This window comes from Camelina sativa, chromosome 3, assembly GCF_030686135.1.
Source record: "Camelina sativa cultivar CO46 ecotype springtype chromosome 3, ASM3068613v1".
Lineage (NCBI taxonomy): Eukaryota > Viridiplantae > Streptophyta > Magnoliopsida > Brassicales > Brassicaceae > Camelina > Camelina sativa.
In genome coordinates, this window is record NC_141882.1 from 28,156,262 (window position 1) to 28,178,541 (window position 22,280).

At 36.6% G+C, this 22,280-nt stretch overlaps 4 protein-coding genes and 2 pseudogenes across 9 annotated transcripts; 4 read left to right on the top strand and 2 right to left on the bottom strand.

Annotated features, from left to right (window-relative positions):
• Positions 1-751: 751 nt before the first annotated feature.
• Positions 752-3,053, bottom strand: LOC104778026 (transcription factor bHLH122). The gene is made up of 6 exons (XM_010502383.3): positions 2,104-3,053; positions 1,574-1,869; positions 1,306-1,461; positions 1,132-1,197; positions 975-1,043; positions 752-878 (listed from the first exon to the last, which is right to left on the bottom strand). Exons 1-6 carry the CDS (start codon positions 2,615-2,617, stop codon positions 834-836), a joined length of 1,146 nt encoding a protein of 381 aa, XP_010500685.1. The 5' UTR covers positions 2,618-3,053; the 3' UTR covers positions 752-833.
• Positions 3,054-4,898: 1,845 nt separating this feature from the next.
• LOC104779293 (agamous-like MADS-box protein AGL97 pseudogene) lies at positions 4,899-5,742 on the top strand (annotated as a pseudogene).
• Positions 5,743-7,169: 1,427 nt separating this feature from the next.
• On the top strand, positions 7,170-9,557 carry LOC104778027 (uncharacterized). The gene is made up of 4 exons (XM_010502384.2): positions 7,170-7,974; positions 8,170-8,284; positions 9,052-9,170; positions 9,268-9,557. The coding sequence occupies exons 1-4, from the start codon at positions 7,751-7,753 to the stop codon at positions 9,317-9,319; spliced, it is 510 nt and encodes a 169-aa protein (XP_010500686.1). The 5' UTR covers positions 7,170-7,750; the 3' UTR covers positions 9,320-9,557.
• Positions 9,558-10,080: 523 nt separating this feature from the next.
• On the top strand, positions 10,081-11,352 carry LOC104778028 (uncharacterized). Of its 5 annotated transcripts, none has more exons than XR_766378.2 (4): positions 10,084-10,324; positions 10,650-10,706; positions 10,852-10,926; positions 11,107-11,352. XR_766378.2 is itself a non-coding variant. In XM_010502385.2 (3 exons), the coding sequence occupies exons 1-3, from the start codon at positions 10,247-10,249 to the stop codon at positions 11,278-11,280; spliced, it is 309 nt and encodes a 102-aa protein (XP_010500687.1). In that variant the 5' UTR covers positions 10,081-10,246; the 3' UTR covers positions 11,281-11,352. The 5 variants fall into 5 exon arrangements, 1 of the variants encoding a protein (XP_010500687.1); XR_766379.2 differs by having other exon boundaries at positions 10,111-10,324; positions 10,871-11,011; XR_766377.2 differs by having other exon boundaries at positions 10,119-10,324; positions 10,852-11,011.
• A 6,159-nt stretch (positions 11,353-17,511) lies between these two features.
• LOC147947791 (uncharacterized) lies at positions 17,512-18,440 on the top strand. The gene is made up of 2 exons (XM_087507455.1): positions 17,512-17,941; positions 18,046-18,440. Exons 1-2 carry the CDS (start codon positions 17,512-17,514, stop codon positions 18,438-18,440), a joined length of 825 nt encoding a protein of 274 aa, XP_087363581.1.
• A 909-nt stretch (positions 18,441-19,349) lies between these two features.
• On the bottom strand, positions 19,350-20,995 carry LOC104778029 (serine/threonine-protein kinase UCN pseudogene; annotated as a pseudogene). Its single transcript, XR_015594532.1, has one exon. The product of XR_015594532.1 is annotated as a serine/threonine-protein kinase UCN pseudogene (transcript).
• Positions 20,996-22,280: the final 1,285 nt, after the last annotated feature.

Here is a 22,280-nt window from a genome sequence, read left to right on the forward strand (position 1 = left end):
ACGAACCTTTTTGGTATATTTAGCTGATGATTAACACTTGTAACCTTAAGAAGAATTATTTTACAAAATCTTGTCACCCACACAACTTAGTGCACCTTCACATGACTGCCTAAAAAGAGCAAAGAAAAATAACAACAAAGACATGGTCCCCAACCACAACACTACTAATTAGTGTTGGGCAAGATTGTGCCCATCTTTTTTGTTTGTTCTTGTTTCGGACAAGACTTATGGAGTGTGTGCTTCGTAGGGTCGGTTTAAAACAAAAGTAGAAAATAAAATATTATAGATTTTGCTCATAATTATCAATATAACTGTTTTTTCCCCTGGCATCATTTTAAACACATGATATGTTATCAACTATATAACAAAATAAGTTTCAACTATATATATATATATATATTGTTAAAAGGCTTAATATATAGAAATGAAACTGTCTATAATTTTTGGGCAAGTAACAAAGATATGGACCATGGTAGTTGATGATGATCCTAGCAAAAGAAAATAACTAATTACCCTGATTATTCATGAGTTACAACAATAAAAGAAGCTTCTCATTGTACATCACTTCTGCTTTTTTTTCTTTTTTTGGGGTTGTAAGAACAAAATAGAATAGCTTTGGAGTTCGGACCATTACACAAACTTACTTTCTTCCCTACCAAAAAAAAGGGTTCCAACTTTACAAAACCCTTTTCACCACCATCCACCATATTTAGCTCTGTTCATGATCTCTTCTCTACTTTGCTATCTTCGACTTTTCTCCAAAGGCCGAACCGATACTTCTATGCACATATCCCTCCATGGCTAGCACTCGCGCACACTGAGGAATTTTAGTTTCATGCACTAGAGCATCTACATCTTGCCCGATTCTCTTCGAGCGCCTGACCAAAAAATTCAAATTTTCGGTTTTATATAGAATGATGAACGAAGGGATTCAAGAGATATAATTAGTGTGCAATACGAAGCTAGAATGTTACCTTCACTTGATCTTGCAGGTCCTTGATGTACTGAACCGCAAGATCCAGCATGTCTGCTGTGTTTGTTTGCTGCATATTAATTGAAGATGATAAATACACTAAGCAAAAACGAAACGTGAACGCATGAATACGAAAAAGGAAGATCGATCAATCTAACCGTGTCCATGTTGGGAACAAGGTCTTGCAGCTTCCTCATTCTTTCACTGATCTTGGTTCTTCTCACCTGTTCCACAACATTTTGTAAACATAAATAATCTTTAGAGAGAGAGTACTATATATTTTTTCATGAAATTTTAATGTCATCGAGAAAAATAGCAAGGGAAGGATTTACCCTCTCGGCAATGCTCCGAGGATGAGTGGCGCAACCACGCTTGGCTCTGATCTTACACGGGATAGAATCTGAGAGTAACTGTTCAATATCTGATAAAGACTTGGGCAGACTCATGTGATGCGCCAAAGGAGGACGTCTACTAGCTGAATCTTCATCCTGTTAAGTTCAATTCCATCGGTACAACTCAGTCAAACAAGAACAGAAACAGAACGAATTCACAGCAAATCAAAGAACATCTCTCAATATGATGAGCTCATTCATATCATACCTTGGTTTTGTATTGATCTAGACCTCCAGATTGGGTCCTCGCAATGGCCGAAAGCTTAGAGGAAGCAGACCCTTCATTCCCAAACGAACGATTAAACCCACCAGAAAGTGTCCGAGGCGGCAATCTAGACGAAAAAGCAGGCTTAACATCAACCTCAGAGATGGGACTCATCGCTCTAGAAACCGGAGGAAGAAGCTTGCTTCTAGGAGTAAGAGACGAAGCATCAGTAGTATTGCTTGTATTCATCACATTACCCCCACCAAAACCTCCCATACTTTTCATTACAGCCGCATACGCTGCAAATACACAATAAAAACAGAACAAAATGTTTAAACTACAACTACTTGCTAATTATAGTATCCAATCTACAGTGACATATTGAAATCCCAAAAATACAAAGCAAGTTGCTTATTATACAGTCCTATCAAATCGTAAGCATATTCTCAAAAAAGTTAAACCAAATTTAAAAAGTTTCCAGATAAGGAAATAATTTCCCCTTTTAAAATTAGAAAGAAAAAAAAGATTCAAACCTGTTTCAACGTCAATGGATGAAAACAATCCGGCCGGCGAACTATTATGACGAGCTAGATTACTCGCCGGAGGAGGAGTCCGATCATCTCTAGGTCTCTTCTTATTCTGACTCAAATTCCTCGAAACCGAAGCGTACCCAATCGAATCAGAACCCACCGGAATCTCAACCTCCATCGCCGTCACCGGAATCTCAGTCTCTTCCTCCTCCTCCTTCTCTGTTTTAACCTCAGGAGGAGGTTTTTTCTCAGTTCCGTCGCTGTTAAAAGCATGGTGAAGAAAGCTGTCGACGTTGTTGCTAGTGTCGGTGGTTTGTAAAAAGCCAGATAAGATTCGCTCAGTCTCGGGACTCGTGGGTCGATCTAAGAACTCTTCGATCGATTCGCCGAAGCTGGAGAAATAAGAACTCGGTGCTGATTGGTAACGAATCAATCCTGAGTTTCTTGGTCTTTGGTGTTGGTGATCGTGTTGCTGGTGGTGGATTAGGAAGTGCTGCTGCTGGAATTCTGACTCCATCTTAGTAGCTTTTGAGTTTCTCTCTTCTTGATGAGTTATTTCTCCGGGAAGTATCTCTCGCCGGCGTGATGTGTTTTTTTTTCTCCGGCGAGTTAAATGGAAAACAAAAAAAGAGAACGTGAGAGAGAGGAGGAAGGAGGAGGAGGAGAAGAAGAAACAAACAACAGAGGGCAGGTAGAGATTGGGATTTATTTGTGATTTGACTAAAATACCCTTTGTGGTTTCTTTTTATTACGAGTGGAAACCTCGATGCTGACACGTGGGGACCACGTTTTAATTTGTTTATTAGTATAATGTTATAGTATAACAGTAAAATCTTTTTTTTTTCTTTTTCTTGGAAATGAAAAAAAAAAATAATAATAATTTGGGATGTAAAAAGAAACTTTTTTTTGGTTTGATGTTATAATGGTATACTTCCAAGTAGTGTAAGATTTTATAATAATGGCTATTAAATCGTTTTTTTCTCGTTTCGCGTAAAAACAAATCCAGCAGCTTTTTTAATGTGTTTTTTTTTGGACTTTATCTTCTTTTTTTTTTTAATTTGATTTTTAAAATCCGCAATTATTGACATGATACAGAAATTTCTTTAAAAAACAAAGAAGAGAACAGTGATATTTTAATAAAACGAAGACTATAGAGAGTATTGTGGGATTTAAAGCTGTTGACTTATAAGCTATAAAAATGGCTGAGAAAGAGGACATTTGTCGATATGACGCTTATTGAAATGACGGAAAACTTTGAAAAAGGAAAACAAATATATATGTTTTGTAATAAAACTGGAAAAAATAATAAAATACACTTACTTCATAAATTAACATACTATAAAAAGATAAATTATATGGAAAATAGTTGGAGAATCAGACAGGTGTTGCTGATATACCATTCTCGGGCTCCAAATTTTAGGGAACCTTTCAAGCGACTGAATCCAACTATTCACGCTTCAACACGTATGTACCCTTCGTTTAAAATATAGGACACGTAATGTACTTACGTTTTTTTTGTACTAGTATAATATACCAAGTCTATGATAAGATAGTAATTCTAATTAAGAACACAAGTAATTATTAAATCGATAAATTAAAGATAATAATGCATACAAGTAGACAACTAGTAATACTTATCCGAACTCATATTTCAATAACTACGTTATATTGCTTGTTTTGGAAAACAACTTAAAAAATCCAATACAGGGCGGATCTAGGAAAATTGTATGATAGATTCTAAATAGATTAACTCATAATTTGGTTGTGTTCAAACTGATTTATACTGAAAAAATTAGTATAAACTAAAAGAATTTTAAAATTTTATTGGTGTTAAATGTCATCCGTAACCGTCAATGTGCCTCCGCCACTGGTCCAATAGCCCTGAACTTTTTACACTATTCCAAGAAATTACAAATGCTATATAGTGGAATAGATTTGAACATTCTATCTATTCAAAGAAGTACCTCATACGAATGATACGACACATGTACACGATAGTGGTTTTCAAACCGGTTTGATTGGTTAATCAGACTGGTTGATGTGATCTAGTAAATAATAGTTTAATCGTGATTTGGACAAAAAATTATGTATTAAAAATTTTAAAATCCCCTTTTTGATTTGTTTTGTAACATGTACATTTCATTATTGAATTATCAAATATGTTCATCATGGAGAATGCTTACACTGCTTTTGGAACATTGAAGTGAGACACGAAATCACCATTAAGTGGAATTTGAGTTTTTGACAAATAGTATGCTGCTTTGTGATATTTAAAAATACATTTTTATTATCTAAAGTAAATTAATAAAATTTTCTTAGTGGTTAAAATGAACTTATGAACTCCAATTACATTTAAGTTAGAGAAAATTATGTTCATGTGAGAAAGTAATTTTTCTTCTTATATGCGGACATTTATTTTTTTTTACTAAATGATTCATGGTTCAAAAATTTAACTCGATAAGCCTATAAGACTGGTTAGTGTGCACTTTTAAATGCCGTAAAAATTAACAGTTGTCGTAGTTTTTATTTCAATCAGATTTTTGGCTTTCAATCAATTCTCATAACTAATTTTAAAATCTTCACAATCTTATTGTACGTTTCTTGCAAACCTGCAGATTTAAAAATAAGGAAAATAAAAACCAACTTCCCATAAAATAATTGATCAATCCATTAAGTACAAATTTCAGTTAATTGAAAATTGATTTTTTTATCGCATTCTTCAGCAATAAAAAAAAAAAAAAAATCAGAGTATTATTGTTTCCGTTCTCTTTATCTCTGAAACTGACAAAAACATCATAATGGGTGGGTTGAAGAGGAAGATTATTGATATAAGAAAGAAGATAGAGAAGAAAGATCCACGAGCAGTTGCTTTCTCAAAACGTCGTAAGGGTCTTTACAGCAAAGCCTCAAAGCTTTGTCTTCTCTCCAGCGCTCAGATTGCGATTCTACCGACTCTGGTTTCTTTTAATTTACACGCCGCTTTCTACACTTTTGGCCACTCCTCTATTGATAGTTTTGTTGCAGCTTTCCTCGCGGATTAGACTTCTCCTCGGGATGATGATGAAAGGTTAGGGTTTTGGTGGGAAGATGAGAGTCTCGCCGATTCAGAGAATCCAGAGGATTTGAGTGCCGCAATTGATTCAATAACGAAGATGTTACACGATTTAAAGGAGTTGGAAAAGAAGCAAAGAGATTGTGTGGACATAACTCATCAGCAACAAAACCCTAAATCATCAACCATGTTTATCAAGTATGTGCGTTGAAGTAGATGATGTATCTGTGAACGTCCAAGGGTTTCAAGTCAAGAACAATGAAGAACAACAAACCCTAGCGGTTTCTGCCTACAATAACAATTTAGTTGGGAGTTTCATTGAAGAGCTTGATGTTGATGATCAAAATTTTTATAGTGAGATGAACTCTGAAGTACTATGGAACAATTTGGAGTTGGATGATTTAAGTGTGAATGTCCAAGGGTTTCAAAACAATACTGATGAAGAAAAAACCCTAGCGAACGACGACGGTTTACTTAGGAGCTTCGATGGGTGCAATCAAGAATTTGATCTTGATCAATTATTTGATTTTGTGACGAAATCTTAATATCTATGGAAGGATATGGAGATGTATGATGATTGTCTCTATTGATTTGGGATATTGATCGAACTCAAACCTTAGCATTATTTTGTTTGTATGTTTGGAATGTTTTTTAACAATTTCGCTTGTCTTGTCTGTCTGTATAACATTTTTTTCGTATCTATCTAACTATATAAAGTTTCATTCATTAGAAAAAAAAAATTGATTTTTTCTTCTAATCTTTTTATGAGTTATTTCTCCATGTAAAAGAGAAAAAACAAATATTGAATTTGATGAAAAGATGAACAAATCTGATAAATATGTAATTCGACTCATAACATCTATGTTAGCTTTTGTTTATGTTTGGGTAGTTCCACAAAAGATTTTGCTATCTGATCGGACGAAGTACAAAAATTCATTGAAGTTCAATAAACTAATCTTTAGATTTTTTTTATAACTATCTAATTTTTAATTAATAGAAAATTATATGTTAATTGCATAAGTTTTTAATTTAAATATAACATACATCTTGACAATTTGTGTAAATTTGTCATTATTGCATTGTCTAGAATTAAATTAAGTATAATTTAATCTTAACTAATGTCAAAATTCATATGACTTAATTCTTTGTAATCAAAATCCGTACAGCCAAAAGCATTATATGTAAAATTCGTTGTCATTACTATTCAAGTGAAGTGAAAAATAAAATAAAAAGAGTACACGAGTCAACAAATAAGAGGTAAATATGAAAGAGTAATTCTTTTAATATGAAATGATAAGATAAGGTGTTCTATAAAATATGTAAGTAATCTGTTAGTGAGAGTTATCTCTACATAACTAAGGATCTTATAATTTTTTTTTCTTTATTATTTTCTTCTTTTCATTTAGGTCGTATTCTCTTTCCATATTTTTGTTTGTAAAAAATCATTTATCCTTGGTTAACATATAAATAATTATAAATTAACTAGAAACAAAAGAATTAACATGTCTCTTATATATGATAATTAATGTAGATTTTATGGCCTTATCATGACATTTCTTCAATAGCCCCTTTCTTATATCTTAAATTTGATAAGCGCTATTGTCAGATGCGTCATCTGTTTCTCACTGATTTGAGAGGAACATCTCTTTGTCCATAACAACAATTAAAAACTAACAAAATTTTAATATTTTAAAATATTATGGATAAATTAATTTTTCTTTTTCACTTAGTAAATTAAATTTATATATTTTCTATATATTAATTAATATAAGTTTTTCCATACTTAACTTAAAGTCAAACTTTGGAAACGCTTGAATTTTTTCAAATGGCCATCACAAATTAACTAGTTATATATACGACAGGGTTACTTAATATATAAATTACTAAGTTTCAGCTAAAGATTGTTTTCTAACATTTTCTTCGTAAGAAGATATTGTGGTGTCAAGAAAGTAGTTGTTACTTAAGAACAAAGAAAATAACAATATCCATAAATATAAGATAAGGTTTATGAGAATGTGAGAATCGAGGTGGGATACAACAGAAGAATCACAATCTCACGTGGAACTTAGGCGTGAAGATCCTCTTCCTAGAATTAGTAAGCCACCTATTTAGATTCTTTCCCACTTTCTTAGTTTTTATCTTCTTAAAAATGCATTCGAAGGTCCTTTTGGTTGTTTGCACTTTTATTAGTCCCCTTTTCTTAAATACTAACTAGATTAATGATTCATCAGTGATTATGTGGCTTCAGAAGAAAAATAATTGTCAATTAATTAACAAGAGTTTACAAACAGGTAATGAAAGATTGAGAGGTCTTTAACATGTCTACCACGTGTGAGAATCCGAGACCACCCGGTTTACAAAGCCGGTCTTTGGTCTTAACATTGTTGTTGTTTATGTGGCTTCGGCCTATTCTTCTAGGGTTTATTGTACGGCCCATTTGAAGCCCAAAAAGTAAAAACAACAAAAAAAAAAAAAGCTGTCTCGTTCCCCATCGACTGAGAAGAACCGAATTCGAAATTCTCACGCTGCTCTGATCTCTCTCAGCTTGATCTTTTGATTTGATTATCTCTCTCGTCTATCGCCGGAGAAGACGGAAGAATGCAGTTCTTCGGTGGATCCGAGATAAGTCCGTCGCCGCCGGTTCCGACGGCGAGTGGAAACAACGCGCACATGATGTATGTTTTCAACCGTAACGGTGTGTGTCTTCTCTACAAAGAATGGAATCGGCCTCTTCATACGCTTAATCCTCAGCAAGATCACAAGCTCATGTTTGGTCTTCTCTTCTCTCTCAAATCACTCACCGCAAAGATGGATCCAGTCAAGTTAGATTTTCTCACTATTCATTTAGCTAGATTTGACCATTTCGATTTGATCGGAATTTGAATGGCTGTGATTTGTGTGCATCGTTTCGATTTGATTTGGCTGATTAGTTTGATTCCAAGTAATTTATGTTTGTGTTTGTGAGCTTTGATGATTTCATTGATTTAGTAGATCTTATGATTTTGTGATTTTTGCAGTGCGGATAAGGGAAATCTAGGGGTTCCACAGTTGCCAGGACAAGGTTGCTCTTTCCACAGTTTCCGTACCAACACTTACAAGCTAAGCTTCATGGAGACTCCCTCTGGTATTAAGGTTAGCTTCTTTGCTCTTAGATATGATAAGTCTAGATTCTTTGGAACCTCGCTAATTTTTTAGGGATTCTGAATGAATGATAAGAACTGTGGTCGCAAATTCAGTATCTTAGTGTATATGTTAGGGACTTTGAGAGTTTTAGGAGAGTCTATATAGAAGGAGTGTTGGGAACTAGGGAGAGGAGGAGTATGTAACGAGAAAATTTACTAGTGTATTCAGACATGTTGTCGTGTAGCAGCAATAGGAATAGTAAGTTGTTTTCTCAGAGTAAAACAATCTGAGCTAAGTTATGTCTCAAAAGACATTACTATGTTTGAACAAGTTTAAGGAGATGGTTCATGAATGGTCATTGTTTCTCATTTTAGATTTTAAATCATGTGAAAATTATGGTCAGCTGTAACAACATAACATTAGGAGTCGCGTCACAATAGATAAGCAATAGGATAGAACACTATTTTTGCACTGTATGGTTAGTTCTTCCCCTGGGGGCATAATAATTGTTGATACAGAACTTAGATGGTTCTTACAGCGTCGGTCCCGATTTGTGGGCTAAACATTCTAATAGTTGAAACCAAGGGAGAAACTGATATTGGCTGCCTTGATTCATTTATATGGGTCTACATACATAGATGGAGTCTTCAAGAAAATATATTAGCTGGAAGCAAACTTTGCTTGCAGACATGAGTGAAGATTCCAGAGTTGTATAACCACAATACTAAATAAACATCCATTTGCTTAAACCACAACATGTTTCGATTATTTTGCAGATCATCTTAGTAACTCATCCAAAGACTGGAGATTTACGCGAATCCTTGAAGTACATCTACAGTTTATATGTCGAATATGTCGTAAAAAATCCTATATACAGCCCAGGATCTCCAATCAAGTAATCTTCACACACTGTTGCATCTTGACGATACTTCCGATCATAATATCTTATTGCATTGATTAAACCCTGACTATGTTTCATTGGTTATTTTAAGGTCGGAGTTGTTCAACACTGCACTTGACCAGTACGTAAGGAGCATCTCATAGTGTGTGTGCATTACAGGTTTGCCCATTGGAACCTCTCTGCTTCACAGAAATTTCCTCTGAACAATTCGAGAAAATTGCTGTGGAGAGATCAGTCTCGAGTTCGACTGTTTTCTCTGCAAATGTATTTTTTGTATTTACTCTTTTTAAATCACTGTATTGGCTTTTGTTATCAACGATGATGTTTATGGTTAATCAAATCTTGAAATGGGGCATGAAGCACCAAATCGTAATTATAATACATGTAACGTACAACAAAAAGAAGAAGAAAAAGAAGCATGTGGTGTGTTCGTTGTGTAATCGTTATCAAAGTTTGATATCAAAAAACTAACAAGTTTTTAACTAATGAAATAAAATTATTTCAAAGACAATAGTCACAACAATACTAATAATTTTCAATTCCTTAGGTCATCTCCATCGAAGATCCTTAAAAGATATCTTATGAGTATCTTAGCTCAAAAAAAAAAGAAAAAAAAAAATCAAAACTGCCAAATACACTTAGCATCGGCGCTTAGATAAGTGATTTTAGGTCATCTCCATTAAAGTATCTTAACATAAATTTCTTAGAGTAGAGAGAGAAAAATTATTAATATAAAATTGTTTAAGTTTTTTAAATATGATTTAAAGTTTCTTAGATAAGAGGTTTTAGAAACTTTGAAGAAAATTATTACACTATCTAAGAAACTCATCAAATTAAATAATAATAATAGGATAATTTTCATTGTAAGAAACTTATATTAAGATCCATTGATGGAGAAGCCCTTAGCATCCTTTAGAACCAACGACGTGTCAGCATATTGTTGTCTATATTTTTTAACAAAAGAAAAAAATAATTACCCTATCTCATTCTGATCTCTCTCGTCTTTTTCCGCAGTGACAAACTTTTTTGAAGCGGAGGAGGAAGTCTGAGAAGGAAACGGCCTGAAGTTTATGCTTGAGAAATCTGTGAACAAGGGTGATGCTTCTACTGTGTTAAGTTACAGAGGGTTATCAAATTCAACGGCGGAGGTGTGTCCGACTTTTTTTTTTCCTGATTTCAGTTTTGATGGGTTTGATGGATTTGTTTGTGTTGGATCGTGTTTGGATGGGGTTATTGTTAGATGAAATAGATTATTTTGCAAGTTACAGCCACATGATCCATTGAATTGAGCCTAAGATATTAGGAATTGAAGTAACTGATAAATAGAGTGTGAAATTGGGATGAAGGTTTTTTCTCAATGTCAATAAAGTTTAATCGGTTACACTAGCTGGATTAGAGGGTTTTTTGGGTCTCTTAATCGGTTACACTTATACCCATGATCATTGATTTTCTTGTATCTGTTGATTGAAACAGTGGCTCGGTCTAGACAAAGAACTGAAGAAGCTTGTAGTTGACACAACTGCCAATCAAGTAAATTATCTATGATCTATAAATGCGATATCTTTACTTTGGTGTTAAGTGATTGGTTTTTGTTAACATAATCTCTCTGTCGTAAAACATTGTTTTGGTTTAAAATAAGAATCTGGTTTTTTGATAAGTTTGTTATCTTGTTTAGTTTTATATGATTTACACAGAGAGACTATGTGAGGAAGTGTTGAAGTGTTGATTAATTTAAGGCATATCGGTGGAGGTAACTTTTCTACATCCATACGTCTTTGGACATCGTCAAGACACTGTGATTTATATCTTCCCTTATCTTGTTCCCTTTATGAAATGTAATCATTTTGAACTTTGAAGTTTGTTTAAAATTTAGAAATGGTTTGAGAAATGGTTTTGTTCGTTGTTTAATAAGGGTCGTTTTAAATGGCAGTCGGGGACGCAGTTGAGCATCGACACTCCTACTAAATCTACAGGGAACACAGACAATGGACTGATGAAGAAGCTGAAAGAGTTTGATGGACTTGCTATGTCTCTAGGAAATGGAAATCCTGAAACTGGTACAGATGAACATAACTTTTCAAAATTAAAATTAATCATTTTGTAATCTATTTTTAATATGCTTTATGTCATGTTTGTTTAAACTTTTATTGAATGCAATATTTTTAAGTTTTTAAAAGTATACAAGTCTTATAAATTTTAACAAAATACAATAATAATTTACAATTACAAAGAAAAATATTTTTAAGAACCTCAAATTTAACAACCTTCAATGGACCTATGAAATGTTAAAGTTTCTTAAGAAGTTCTTAATTTCATTTTTATTCAAAATTAAGAATAAAATATGTTTTAAAATAATTTCATTACAACCTTTGATGGAGGTACTCTTACTAGCTCCATTTGGGGGTTGGGCTGCTGATGGGTTTGGCAGGATACACAACACGTGACGTGGTTTTCTAAGCATTAAATCCTTTTGTCTTTTCTTTTGCTTCCTATAGTTTTGTATTACTATTTCTTCTGTTTTATTTTTCTTCTTTTCAAAATCAAATATTAGTTTTGTCATTTTTGTAAATGTCATAGTCTTTGTCCCCTACTCTCTCCTTCCTTTTTATCATCTCACTACTAAAAAAGTATGATCAAGTGAGTCAATGGTGGATGTGTCACTCTAAAATCTAAAAAATCAAGTGAGCCCCTAAAAAAGAGGGTTGAATTAATCTAATCAATCCTTGTTGAGTGTCGACCAATTAATCTTCTGAAGAATACAACAAACTTTCCTGACTAACCTCTAATTATCTAAAATAACAGTCATCATAATTTTTTTTTCTTTTGTAATCTTCAAATGATATAATATGTTTATAAAATTCGTTTTTTTGTTTCACATAAAGAGAATCTAGCTCGTAGCCTCGTACATGTGTGTGTGTCTGGGTGTGGGAGTGTATCTCACTTGTGAATTCATATTTGGCCGAACAACTTATTGAAGGACAACCATATTTGAAACAAAACCTTATAAAGGTTTTTAGCTTGTAGGTTTGTTCTTAATATTGCCAAGATTTCATCTTACCCGTGACTTGCTCATATGCACCCAAACCTTTTCGCCCATATTTCAACATACTATATTGTCAACCTATATCTCTATATAAAAAAAGTAGGAGGAATATTGATTGATCCATTGTAGCCAGATTGTAGCCACACATCGACGTATCAAGTTTTCCTCCGATGAGATCATTTAAGCATCTAGTATTAAACTTACAGATTGCTAATATAAAAAATGAGCTCAGGATTCTCTTTTTCGTCCAGAGTCTTTCCTTACCCCTGCGTCGGTGGGTTATCTAGCCGGAAAACAAATCTTTGTGCCGGAATATTGCTTAATCGTATCGAGGATTTTTCGGGATATCACAAAATTCACAAAATCTTCCCTTTTCTATGGATATTCCACGAATATTACCAAAATGTTCACCTTCCAAATTCAAATTTGTTCGCCCTTATGGTTTCTCCGCCGCTTTTGCTATTCGCTGATATCCGAGCAAGGGTTTTGGGAACAGATCTGGGTATTTTTCTTTTGCTGATGGAGGCGATTCTGGGTAAGGCTTTGGAGACAATATCAATTGTGGATGAGAGTCCTATCGTTCTCACGGAGGAGGGCGACTTTGGGTCTGCGGTGGAATGTAGGTTGAGTGTTTTGGGACGTCTGTTGAATCCAGCGTGTCAGAACATGGGGAAGATGATTATGAAGATGCGTAGAGTGTGGGGTGTGTATGAAAGAGTGCGGGGCATAGCTCTATCCAGAGACACCTTTCAGTTTATCTTCCAATTGGAAAGTGATTTGGAGAGAGTTGTGAAGACTGGCTTATGGACCTTTGATGAATGGGGTATGATTTTGGCACGTTGCACTGAAACTCCACCAGCTTCCTTCTTGTCTACCTTTCCGGTGTGGATAAGGATAAGTAACATCCCGCCTAACTTCCTCTCTGTGAAAACCATTGATACTATTGCTGGCAGAATAGGGCAAGTCAAGGAAATTGCCTTTGACCCAGAGAGATCCCAGTACAACGCTTTTGTACGTGTGAAGATAATCTTTGATGTATCCAACCCCTTGTGTCAAAGTTAAATCTATCCAGCTTCCTAAAGGTATCTTAGGTACTGTTGGTATTGAATATGAAAGAGTTTGGAAGAGTTGCTTTCACTGCTATCGTTTAACCCATGAGAAGCAGCATTTTCGTTCCTCCGAAAGGATTCTTTAGAGAAGGTGAATCGTTCTAATCAGACTACAGCTGCGGGAACAAATGCCCGAAGTTCGACGAGGGATAACAGGTTTCCCACTGACCTAGCGGGTACAATACTCCCTCTTCTTTCCCAATTAATACCACCGGGGTTTCCCCCGAAATCGAATGTGGTGGTTCCAGATGTCCTAGCAGAGATGAGGAAATATCTCTATTTGGGGGATCCGGACTTACTGGACAGCGAGAGCAGATGTTGCGCATGACTTTGGAGTCCATTGCTAAGGATACACGAGCACATAATTCTATGTTGCGGCTTGAACCTCCTCCTGTTCTTACTGCAAATTTGCACAAAGGGAAAGGCCCTGTTTTTGAGTATGCTCAGAAAGACAGCACTGATACTCCTGCCATCAATAACTCAGTCACAAACTGGAGTCACCAGAATACGCTCTGTGGAGAACAACAGACTGGTCGACAAGAATGTGTTGCGAATGAGTCTGGTGAGAAACAGTCTTTGATGGCAGGACAAGATGGATATGCTCTGGAAGTAGCGGCGGCGAATGGTTTCTGCACAGGTGTTACTGAGCACATTGGAGCAAATATGACACAAGGGAGGAACCAAGCTTCAACGAAGGTCGGTTCTTGGAAGAGAAAAGCCAAAAATGGTAATAAAGGGGTCCAGAAAAATCAAGGTTTGGTCTTGGAGGAGACAGATGTGGAGGAACATGGGAATTTAGTTACTAAAAGAAAAGCAGAGGGTGATCGTGAGTTCCTTCCTAAGGTTCTGAAGCGAGATGTGTCTCCAAATATTGAGGGGATACCAGTAACAAGTGAGGATCTAGTTGCTAGTGTTGGTCATGGGGATGGTGTGGAGACTTTAAACTCGCATGCTCAACAAGGTGGTTTGGTGGTTTTCCAGAAACCACCCAATTTTTCAATGAGTGTAACGAGTTGGAACTGCCAAGGATTGGGGAGCACCTCGGCAGTTCGACGTCTGAAGGAAATGCGTTGTGAGCATTTTTCTGATTTTGTGTTCCTCCTGGAGACTAAAAACTCCAGTGATCACGTGTTAGGTGTTAAGGAATTGTTGGGGTATGAACAAGTACATATCGTCGATCCGAATGGACTGAGTGGAGGTTTAGCTCTATTCTGGAAAGACCTGTATGTGGTGGAGATAGTGCATTCTGACTCAAAAATGATTGATACTAAAATCACCAAAGAGAATCTTACCTTTTTCATTACATTCGTATATGGAGACCCAGCTCGCCATTTAAGACAGGAGGTATGGGAGAGATTAACAAGGATTGGTATTCAACGAGATGAGCCTTGGTTGCTTACTGGTGATTTTAATGAGATTATGGATAACTCTAAAAAGTTGGGAGGTCCGAGGAGACCAAAGCGCTCTTTCTACCCATTCCGTACAATGGCAAGGAGTTGCAGAATTAAAGAGATACCGTCTTTTGGGAATCTCTTGTCATGGGGTGGTAGAAGAGATCAAGTTTGGGTCCAGTGTCGGCTGGATAGAAGGTTTGGTAACAGTGAGTGGTTCACTCTGTTCCCTCGAGTGAACACATAATATTTGGATCTCCTAGGCTCGGACCATAGACCTATAATAACTAGATTGGTTGAGGATGACACTAGATATAAAGGGAGGTTTATCTTTGATAAACGCTGGATCAATAAGCCGGAGACGGAGAGTATTATCAAAGAGCATTGGAGAGAGGGGGGGAGAGTGGTTCCAGAAGATGTGTTACTGAGTGTTTGTCTACTTGTAGACGTGCCTTATCATGGTGGAAACGTAGGAACCCGACGAATTCTTCACAGCAGATCCAACTACTTCGAAGAGATTTGGAAGCGGAGTCAACAAAGTTGTTCCCTAACTACCAAAAGCTTCGTCAGATCAAGTGGGGGGGTTAACAATGGCCTTTCGAGAAGAGGAAGTTTATTGGAGACTCAGAAGCAGAGAATCTTGGCTTCAAGCAGGCGATAAGAATACTGCCTATTTCCATGGCAGTGTTAAATACAAACGCTTGAAAAACCGTTTGATATCTCTAGTTGATAAGAATGGCAATGAATGCTTTGAGGAGGGTTCTAAAGGTAATGTGGCGGTGGAATATTTCTCTGAGCTCTTTCAATCCTCAAACCCGACTGGCTTTGACAATTTGCTAGAGGGAATGGAGATGAGAGTGACAGAAGATATGAATACTCTCTTGATTGCCCCAGTCATGGGACAATAAATCAAACAAGCAGCTTTTAACATTAAAGGGGACAGGGCCCCTGGTGCAGATGGTTGGACTGGTGCATTCTTTCGACGATATTGGTCTACTGTTGGTCCGGACATTATCACGGAGGTACAAGAGTTCTTTAGCTCTGGTACGTTCCCACAAGATTGGAATCATACTCAACTGTGTCTGATTCCTAAGAAGCCGAATGCCAACAATATGTCTGACATGCGACCAATTAGTTTATGCTCTGTTCTTTACAAGATCGTCTCTAAGGTCTTGTGTACACGCTTAAAAAGGTGCTTACCGGCTCTGGTCTCTGAAACTCAGGGTGCTTTTGTAGCCGGCCGTTTAATATCAGACAACATCTTGATTGCTCACGAGATTGTTCATGCTCTCCAGACTAATGCAAAGTTCAATGAGAGTTTTATTGCAATCAAGACTGATATGTCCAAGGCTTATGATAGAGTGGAGTGGGACTTTCTGGAGCATCTCTTCTGCAAGATGGGTTTTCATAGCCAATGGGTACAGTGGATCATGGTGTGTGTACGTTCTGTGACTTTCTCGGTTCTCATTAATGACAGTGATTATGGTTTCATTAAACCGGGAAGAGGAATAAGACAAGGAGATCTCCTCTCTCCTTTTCTTTTCATTTTATGTGTTGAGGCCCTGGTTCATGTTATGCAGAGAAGTCAGCTGCAAAATCGCTTAACAGGTTTCAGTTTTAATAACTCATGTTCTGTGGTGCAACATCTGTTATTTGGTGACGACAGCCTACTCATTAGTCGAGCCACAAAGGAGGAGTGTGAGGAGATTATTCATTGCCTTCATATGTATGGGAATGCGTCTGGTCAGTTAATTAATTTCTCTAAATCGGCTGTAACATTTGGGAAGAAAACAACGGAGGAGGTGAAACAAATGGTTAAGGAAACTTTAAATATATTTGAGGAAGGTGGCTCAGGTTCATATCTAGGACTCCCGGAATGCTTCAGTGGATCTAAGCAAGCTCTGTTGGGTTTTATTCGTGATAAACTGCAGAAACGGCTTCAAGGGTGGTTTGCTAAATCATTGTCTCTGGGTGGTAAGGAGGTCCTTCTGAAGGTAGTGGCGATGACACTCCCGGTTTATGCCATGTCTTGTTTTCGTTTGAGTAAGAACCTCTGCAGGAAGCTTACTAGTGCTATGTGTGAATTATGGTGGAGCAACTATCAGGGGAAGCGTAAGATTACTTGGGTGGCGTGGAAGAACATGTGCAAATCCAAGTCATAAGGTGGACTAGGGTTTAAGGATCTTGGTGATTTTAATCAGGCACTGCTAGCCAAGCAAGCCTGGCGAATTTTGAATAAACCGGAATCTTTGCTTGCAAGATTCTATAAAAGCCAGTATTTCCGTAAATCGTTGATCCTGGATTATGGTAAAGGCTCAAGACCTTCGTATGCATGGAGGAGTATAATAAATGGTGGTGAATTGCTCAAACAAGGATTATTGAAGACCATTGGTGATGGATGTGATACATTGGTTTGGTTGGACAAGTGGATTTTTGATCAGCATCCCCGAGCTCCTTATAGGTTTCAAATGGTCTTTCAAGTTAATCTAAGGGTGTCAGAACTTCGGGAGCCTGATCAGTCTCAATGGGACAGGGAGAAAGTTCAACATATTTTCCCTCCGGCAGATGCCAGCCAAATCTTGGCAATGCCTCTAAAGGTTGGAAGTAGAGACCGCTATATCTGGCCATATACCAAGTCTAGCTCTTATTCTGTCTAGAGCGGGCATTAATTGAAGCAAACATTGCCAGTCCTATATGAACCCCGTGATGATGGTTTGGTTAAGCTAAATGAGCTTAAGGCGAATGTTTGGAAGGTAAAGACGACCCCAAAATAGAAATCCTTCTTGTGGCGAATGCTTTCAAGTGCTTTAGCTGTCACTGATCGACTAGCATCATGTGGATGTGGAGGGGACTTACGATGCCAAAGCTGTGGATTTCAGACAGAAACAATATGCCATATGCTCTTTGTCTGTCCTGTCGCTAGACAGGTTTTTGCTCTGGCTAATATACCTCCTCCTAGGGGAGGCTTTTCTCATGATGATGTTGATCAAAATTGGGAACACTTGTGGTCTGTTATTCAAGATAACGAGACTCCAGAAGAGGTGTGTCTTGTTATATCTTGGTTGCTCTGGGGGATTTGGAAGCATCGCAATACGTTGGTGTTCCAAGGGAAGCATGGTGATTTACGGAAACTAGTTATGACGGCTCAGGACAATTCTTCTCAATGGCACGCGGTACAGTCCTTGCCATCATATGCAGATCCTCCTAGGCGTATACAACAAGGTAAACTGGAGGTTAAATGGTGTAAGCCCCCGATGGGATTTGTTAAGTGCAATGTGGGCTCGTCGTGGCGTAATAATTCCTGTTTGTCTGGGGTGCGTGGATAGTGAGAGATTATCAAGGCCAAGTTTTATACCACACTAGGCATGCTCTTACTGCCTCTGATTCACGGTTTCATGCGGCTTTAAGGGCTTTTCTGTGGGCAATAGAAGCGGTTTTGATTCTACAGGTGCCTAAAGTGGAGTTTGTAATGGATAATGCTATGGTCATCGAGGATGTTAATAACCCCACAGATAGGCCACGATTTCATCTGGTTTTGAATGAGATTCACCTGACTCTGTCTAAATTTCCTGCGTGGAGATGTTACTCAGCTGCGAGCACTGCCAATAAGGTCGCAATGGTGATTACATCAAGTGTTACAAGAAATGGTCGGTTTCAGTCTTACCTTTCACTTGGAAGGCCTTCTTGGCTTCATGATCAAGTGAGAGACGAGGCGTTCTAGTTGATTATGTTTTTTCTTGTTTTTGTTTTTGTTTCTAACACTTCTCAAACAATTGTTATTTAGTTTCTATCTGATGACAAAAAAAAAAAAAAAAAAATCATTTAAACATCTTATACGAATGATGTAATGGGGAAAACGATGAAATTTACGATTAACAATTTGGGATTTACTAAAATTATGTACGGCTTATATAGAAAAGTTAAAAATAATAATAATAAGAATTGTATAGAAAGCCGTCGTTATGAAACATTTTCAATCAATTACACCAATTATCTATCATATATAACAGCTCCAAAATATCGTTTTATCATTTTTCATAGACGAGTGTAACAAATTCACATATTCAAAAAACCGTCCAAATCAAAAATATATGGAGTCACGGGATCGGAAACAACCATGTGAATCTCCAAACTATTGTCTTATTACTAATCTAAATAAACTTCAGCTCGTGAACAACTTTTACTACATTCTCACATTTCTAAAAATTTCTATCTTCTCTTCATTAAAAAGAAAAAACAACAAATATATTTTCTTAGATATTGATTACTATTAGATGAACATATATGTAAGTCAGCAACTTTATATATCATCGAAAATATATTTCCCATCAATGTTGTTGTTGACGACTTAGAAACCAATTGCTTAATTGTGTCGCTTTTATTTTACTTCTTAGTTCTTTCATCTTTTATTTTTGCTACTTTTTTCCCAATCATTAGTACCACCTACAAGGAGTACGTATTCTCACCACTGTCCTTTTGAAACAACATAAAATCACATTCGTTATGGATCGTTTAAACATAGTACGTAGTAATTATCAACTACCATTCTTTACGAAACAATTACACAGTGTGGGTTATGTTCCACAGTCCTTTTCTATTTTCTTTCCCCTTAAGTTATTTGGATTATTGATTTCTTTATTACGGATAATTTTTTATATACTATATCATCACTTTTTATATTTTCATGATTCTAGTTCTAACAAATTATTTTTTTATACACATCAAAATCAGAAACTGCTATTAAAACAAAAAAAAAAGTATTAAACGTGTGTTAGATTCTCGCACGCGTGGATCAGAAATCAACAAAGGGATTGTTTTCAGAGCACTCGTGCGTTAACGGTAACGGCGGCGGCGTTCTCAGTTTCTCGAAACATTCCTTTACACCTAACCCACTTTCTGCCGTTACTTTTCCCGTCAATTCTCCTCCGTCATCTCTTAACGGAATAAACGGTGGTCTCAACACCTCCGTTAACAAATCCCACCTCACTCCTATAAAAAAAGCATGCTCCTTTATCTCCGCCGCGCCTCGCCGGTAACCTAACCGTTTCATCGGATCTTTAACCAGCAACCGACGTATCAGATCGGTTAAATCCGACGGTTTTCCTGCGAGTTCGGGTTCCTTCATCAACACGTTACGAAAAGTTTCCTTCTTGCACCTTCCTTTGAACGGTGTCTCGCCATACATCATCTCGTACGTTAAAACTCCGAGCGCACACCAGTCGACGGCGAAGTCGTGTCCGTCGCCGCGGATCACCTCCGGGGAGATATACTCATCGGTTCCAACGAACGAATTCGATCTTTCTCCGCCGGAAAAACTCAGTCCCCGGCGTGTTATCGGGTTAACCCTAGCTGATTTCGTCTTCTTCTTCCTCTTCTTCTGCCGGAACAAACTCAGACTTCTCTTATAACTCGGATCCGGTTCCGGGTCGGATAGATAGAATTCGGGTCGGGTGGGTTTAGTGAGACTACAAGAGAGATCAAAGTCGGTTAACGTGACGTGACCCGATTCTTGAAGGAGTATGTTCTCAGGTTTCAAGTCTCTGTAAGCGATGCCCATTGTATGAAGGTGGTCAAGCGCACAGACGATCTCAGCTAAGTAGAATTTAATAACGGAGGAGCTGAAACCGCCGTCGTTTTGACGTTGACGGAGGACGTTTAAATCGCCACCGGAGCAGTAAGGCAAAGCCCATGCGATGAAGTCAGGGGATTCAGAGGAGTCTAAGAGTTTTGGGAGAAATGGGTTTGTGTTTTTGTCAACGGAGAGACGTCGGAGGATCTGGATTTCCCAACGTGCACGGCGGAGAGAAGAGGAGGAGGAGGATTTGTCGACGAGTTTAAGTGCGAATGGTGAAGAAACAGAGGAGTCGGAAACAGAGTCGTGGACTAGGAAGACTGTTCCGGTTGCGCCTTTTCCGAGGAGTTTAAGAGCTTTGAGTCTGTCGAGATCAAGATTCGTCGCCGGTGAAAGAGACGACGATGAAGAAGATGGTCGTGTCTCCATTGCAAGACGAGATAGAGAGAGATAATAAAAGGAAGGAGACGAGTGGGTCTGAAACGTTACGTTTATGTCTCCCCGTGTGTCCCATTTATATATAGAGACTAGAGAGGGTATACGATTGTTTTGCTTTTTAAAATACCTTATCTTTATCACTATGCAAATAATGAGATTGATGTTCGTGCAATATTTTTTAGAATGTGGTAAATCAAATAGAGAGATATATACTACTCTAATTTATAAATATGATAGTGTTATGTATTAGTATAAAGTTTGGAATGATCTTTTAAGGAGGGTTGTGTAAGTAATTTATGACACTCAGAACAAAGTTTTATTGGATAATTTGGATTTATGGATCTATATGCTTATTGTTTATTATTATTGGGATGCAAACCAAACCAACGTTCCAACACTTAATCACACCAAGAAGAAGGCATAATATCATGGGAGCAACTTGCTGGATCGTTGGTATGATGGATACAATAAAGATTATTCAGATTTTTTTTTTTAATTTGTAATGGCTATAAATGATGATATGATAAAATTAGCATATATTGTCCCAAGAAAATGTGTATTAGCACCTACAAATTATACAAACAATTCAATTGAGTTATAGTTTGTGAACTGCAAAATGTTCCTATAGTGATATTATCATTTCTATTTCTAGTATTGAAAGTTTTTTCCCCATAAATGTTATAATAATTTAATTAATTTTCATTTTATGTATTTCGTTTATCATCATATAACAACACTATACAAATTCAAATGAATGTGACTTATATGGAACACGTGCGGTATCATAATGATTAATGGCAATAGAGGGCAATGTGTCGACAAGCCAAACTGGACAGTCGCAAGTCGCAACCACCTTCATTTATATGTAAAGCTGTATCGTTTCTTTGTAAATCTACAAAAGTGTGTTAACCTCTAGCTGCAATTGTTATATATATGTTGATGGATCATGGATGTAACTTTTTTTCTTACATGTGATTTCCTATCGGTGATATCTACTATTAATTACTAGTTAGATATAGTATAGACCTAACCTAACTAATCTAACCAATACTTTTATATGATATCATATTTAGTAAAGCTTTTGCGATCGTTGATAGTGGTAGATCCGGTACTTACTTAATTAACATGATATAGCATTTAACTATAATTTCAAGTTTATAAGTGAAAAGTTAAGGCTTTTATTGTTGAAGGATTTTTCGCCATTAAGTTTTATATCAAAAGAAGAACAAAGATTGTCTACTAGCCAACCATACACACAAAGACCTGAACAAAGATGATTAAATTAGTTAGCCGGAAGGTGATACGAAGTTAAGAACCAACCAATAATTGGCCAACAAGTTTTTAAGTGCGTGTGTGTATATAACTATATATCACTTTAACACTTAAATTTATTGAAACAATAAATTGAGAAGTTAGTGTTTGTTACTTGACGAAATATCGGGGCCCATATATTCAATGATAATATTCTTGTCATCTAAAAAAACAAAGTATTTTGAAAAAATTAAGATTCCATTAGTTTTTACATTTTTTATGACAAATAAAATAGATATG

What these genes read in the sequence shown, in the direction of transcription:
- LOC104778026 (XM_010502383.3), bottom strand. Translation starts at nt 2,617, where the DNA reads ATGGAGTCAGAATTCCAGCAGCAGCACTTCCTAATCCACCACCAGCAA. An exon ending in ATCCATTGACGTTGAAACAG is followed by an intron (nt 1,870 to 2,103) that starts GTTTGAATCTTT and finishes GTGTATTTGCAG; the next exon opens with CGTATGCGGCTGTAATGAAA. An exon ending in TTGTTCCCAACATGGACACG is followed by an intron (nt 1,044 to 1,131) that starts GTTAGATTGATC and finishes ATTAATATGCAG; the next exon opens with CAAACAAACACAGCAGACAT.
- LOC104778027 (XM_010502384.2), top strand. Translation starts at nt 7,751, where the DNA reads ATGCAGTTCTTCGGTGGATCCGAGATAAGTCCGTCGCCGCCGGTTCCG. An exon ending in AGACTCCCTCTGGTATTAAG is followed by an intron (nt 8,285 to 9,051) that starts GTTAGCTTCTTT and finishes ATTATTTTGCAG; the next exon opens with ATCATCTTAGTAACTCATCC. An exon ending in AGCCCAGGATCTCCAATCAA is followed by an intron (nt 9,171 to 9,267) that starts GTAATCTTCACA and finishes GGTTATTTTAAG; the next exon opens with GTCGGAGTTGTTCAACACTG.
- LOC104778028 (XM_010502385.2), top strand. Translation starts at nt 10,247, where the DNA reads ATGCTTGAGAAATCTGTGAACAAGGGTGATGCTTCTACTGTGTTAAGT. An exon ending in TATCAAATTCAACGGCGGAG is followed by an intron (nt 10,325 to 10,649) that starts GTGTGTCCGACT and finishes TGATTGAAACAG; the next exon opens with TGGCTCGGTCTAGACAAAGA. An exon ending in TTGACACAACTGCCAATCAA is followed by an intron (nt 10,707 to 11,106) that starts GTAAATTATCTA and finishes TTTAAATGGCAG; the next exon opens with TCGGGGACGCAGTTGAGCAT.
- LOC147947791 (XM_087507455.1), top strand. Translation starts at nt 17,512, where the DNA reads ATGCTTTCAAGTGCTTTAGCTGTCACTGATCGACTAGCATCATGTGGA. An exon ending in TCCTAGGCGTATACAACAAG is followed by an intron (nt 17,942 to 18,045) that starts GTAAACTGGAGG and finishes GTGCGTGGATAG; the next exon opens with TGAGAGATTATCAAGGCCAA.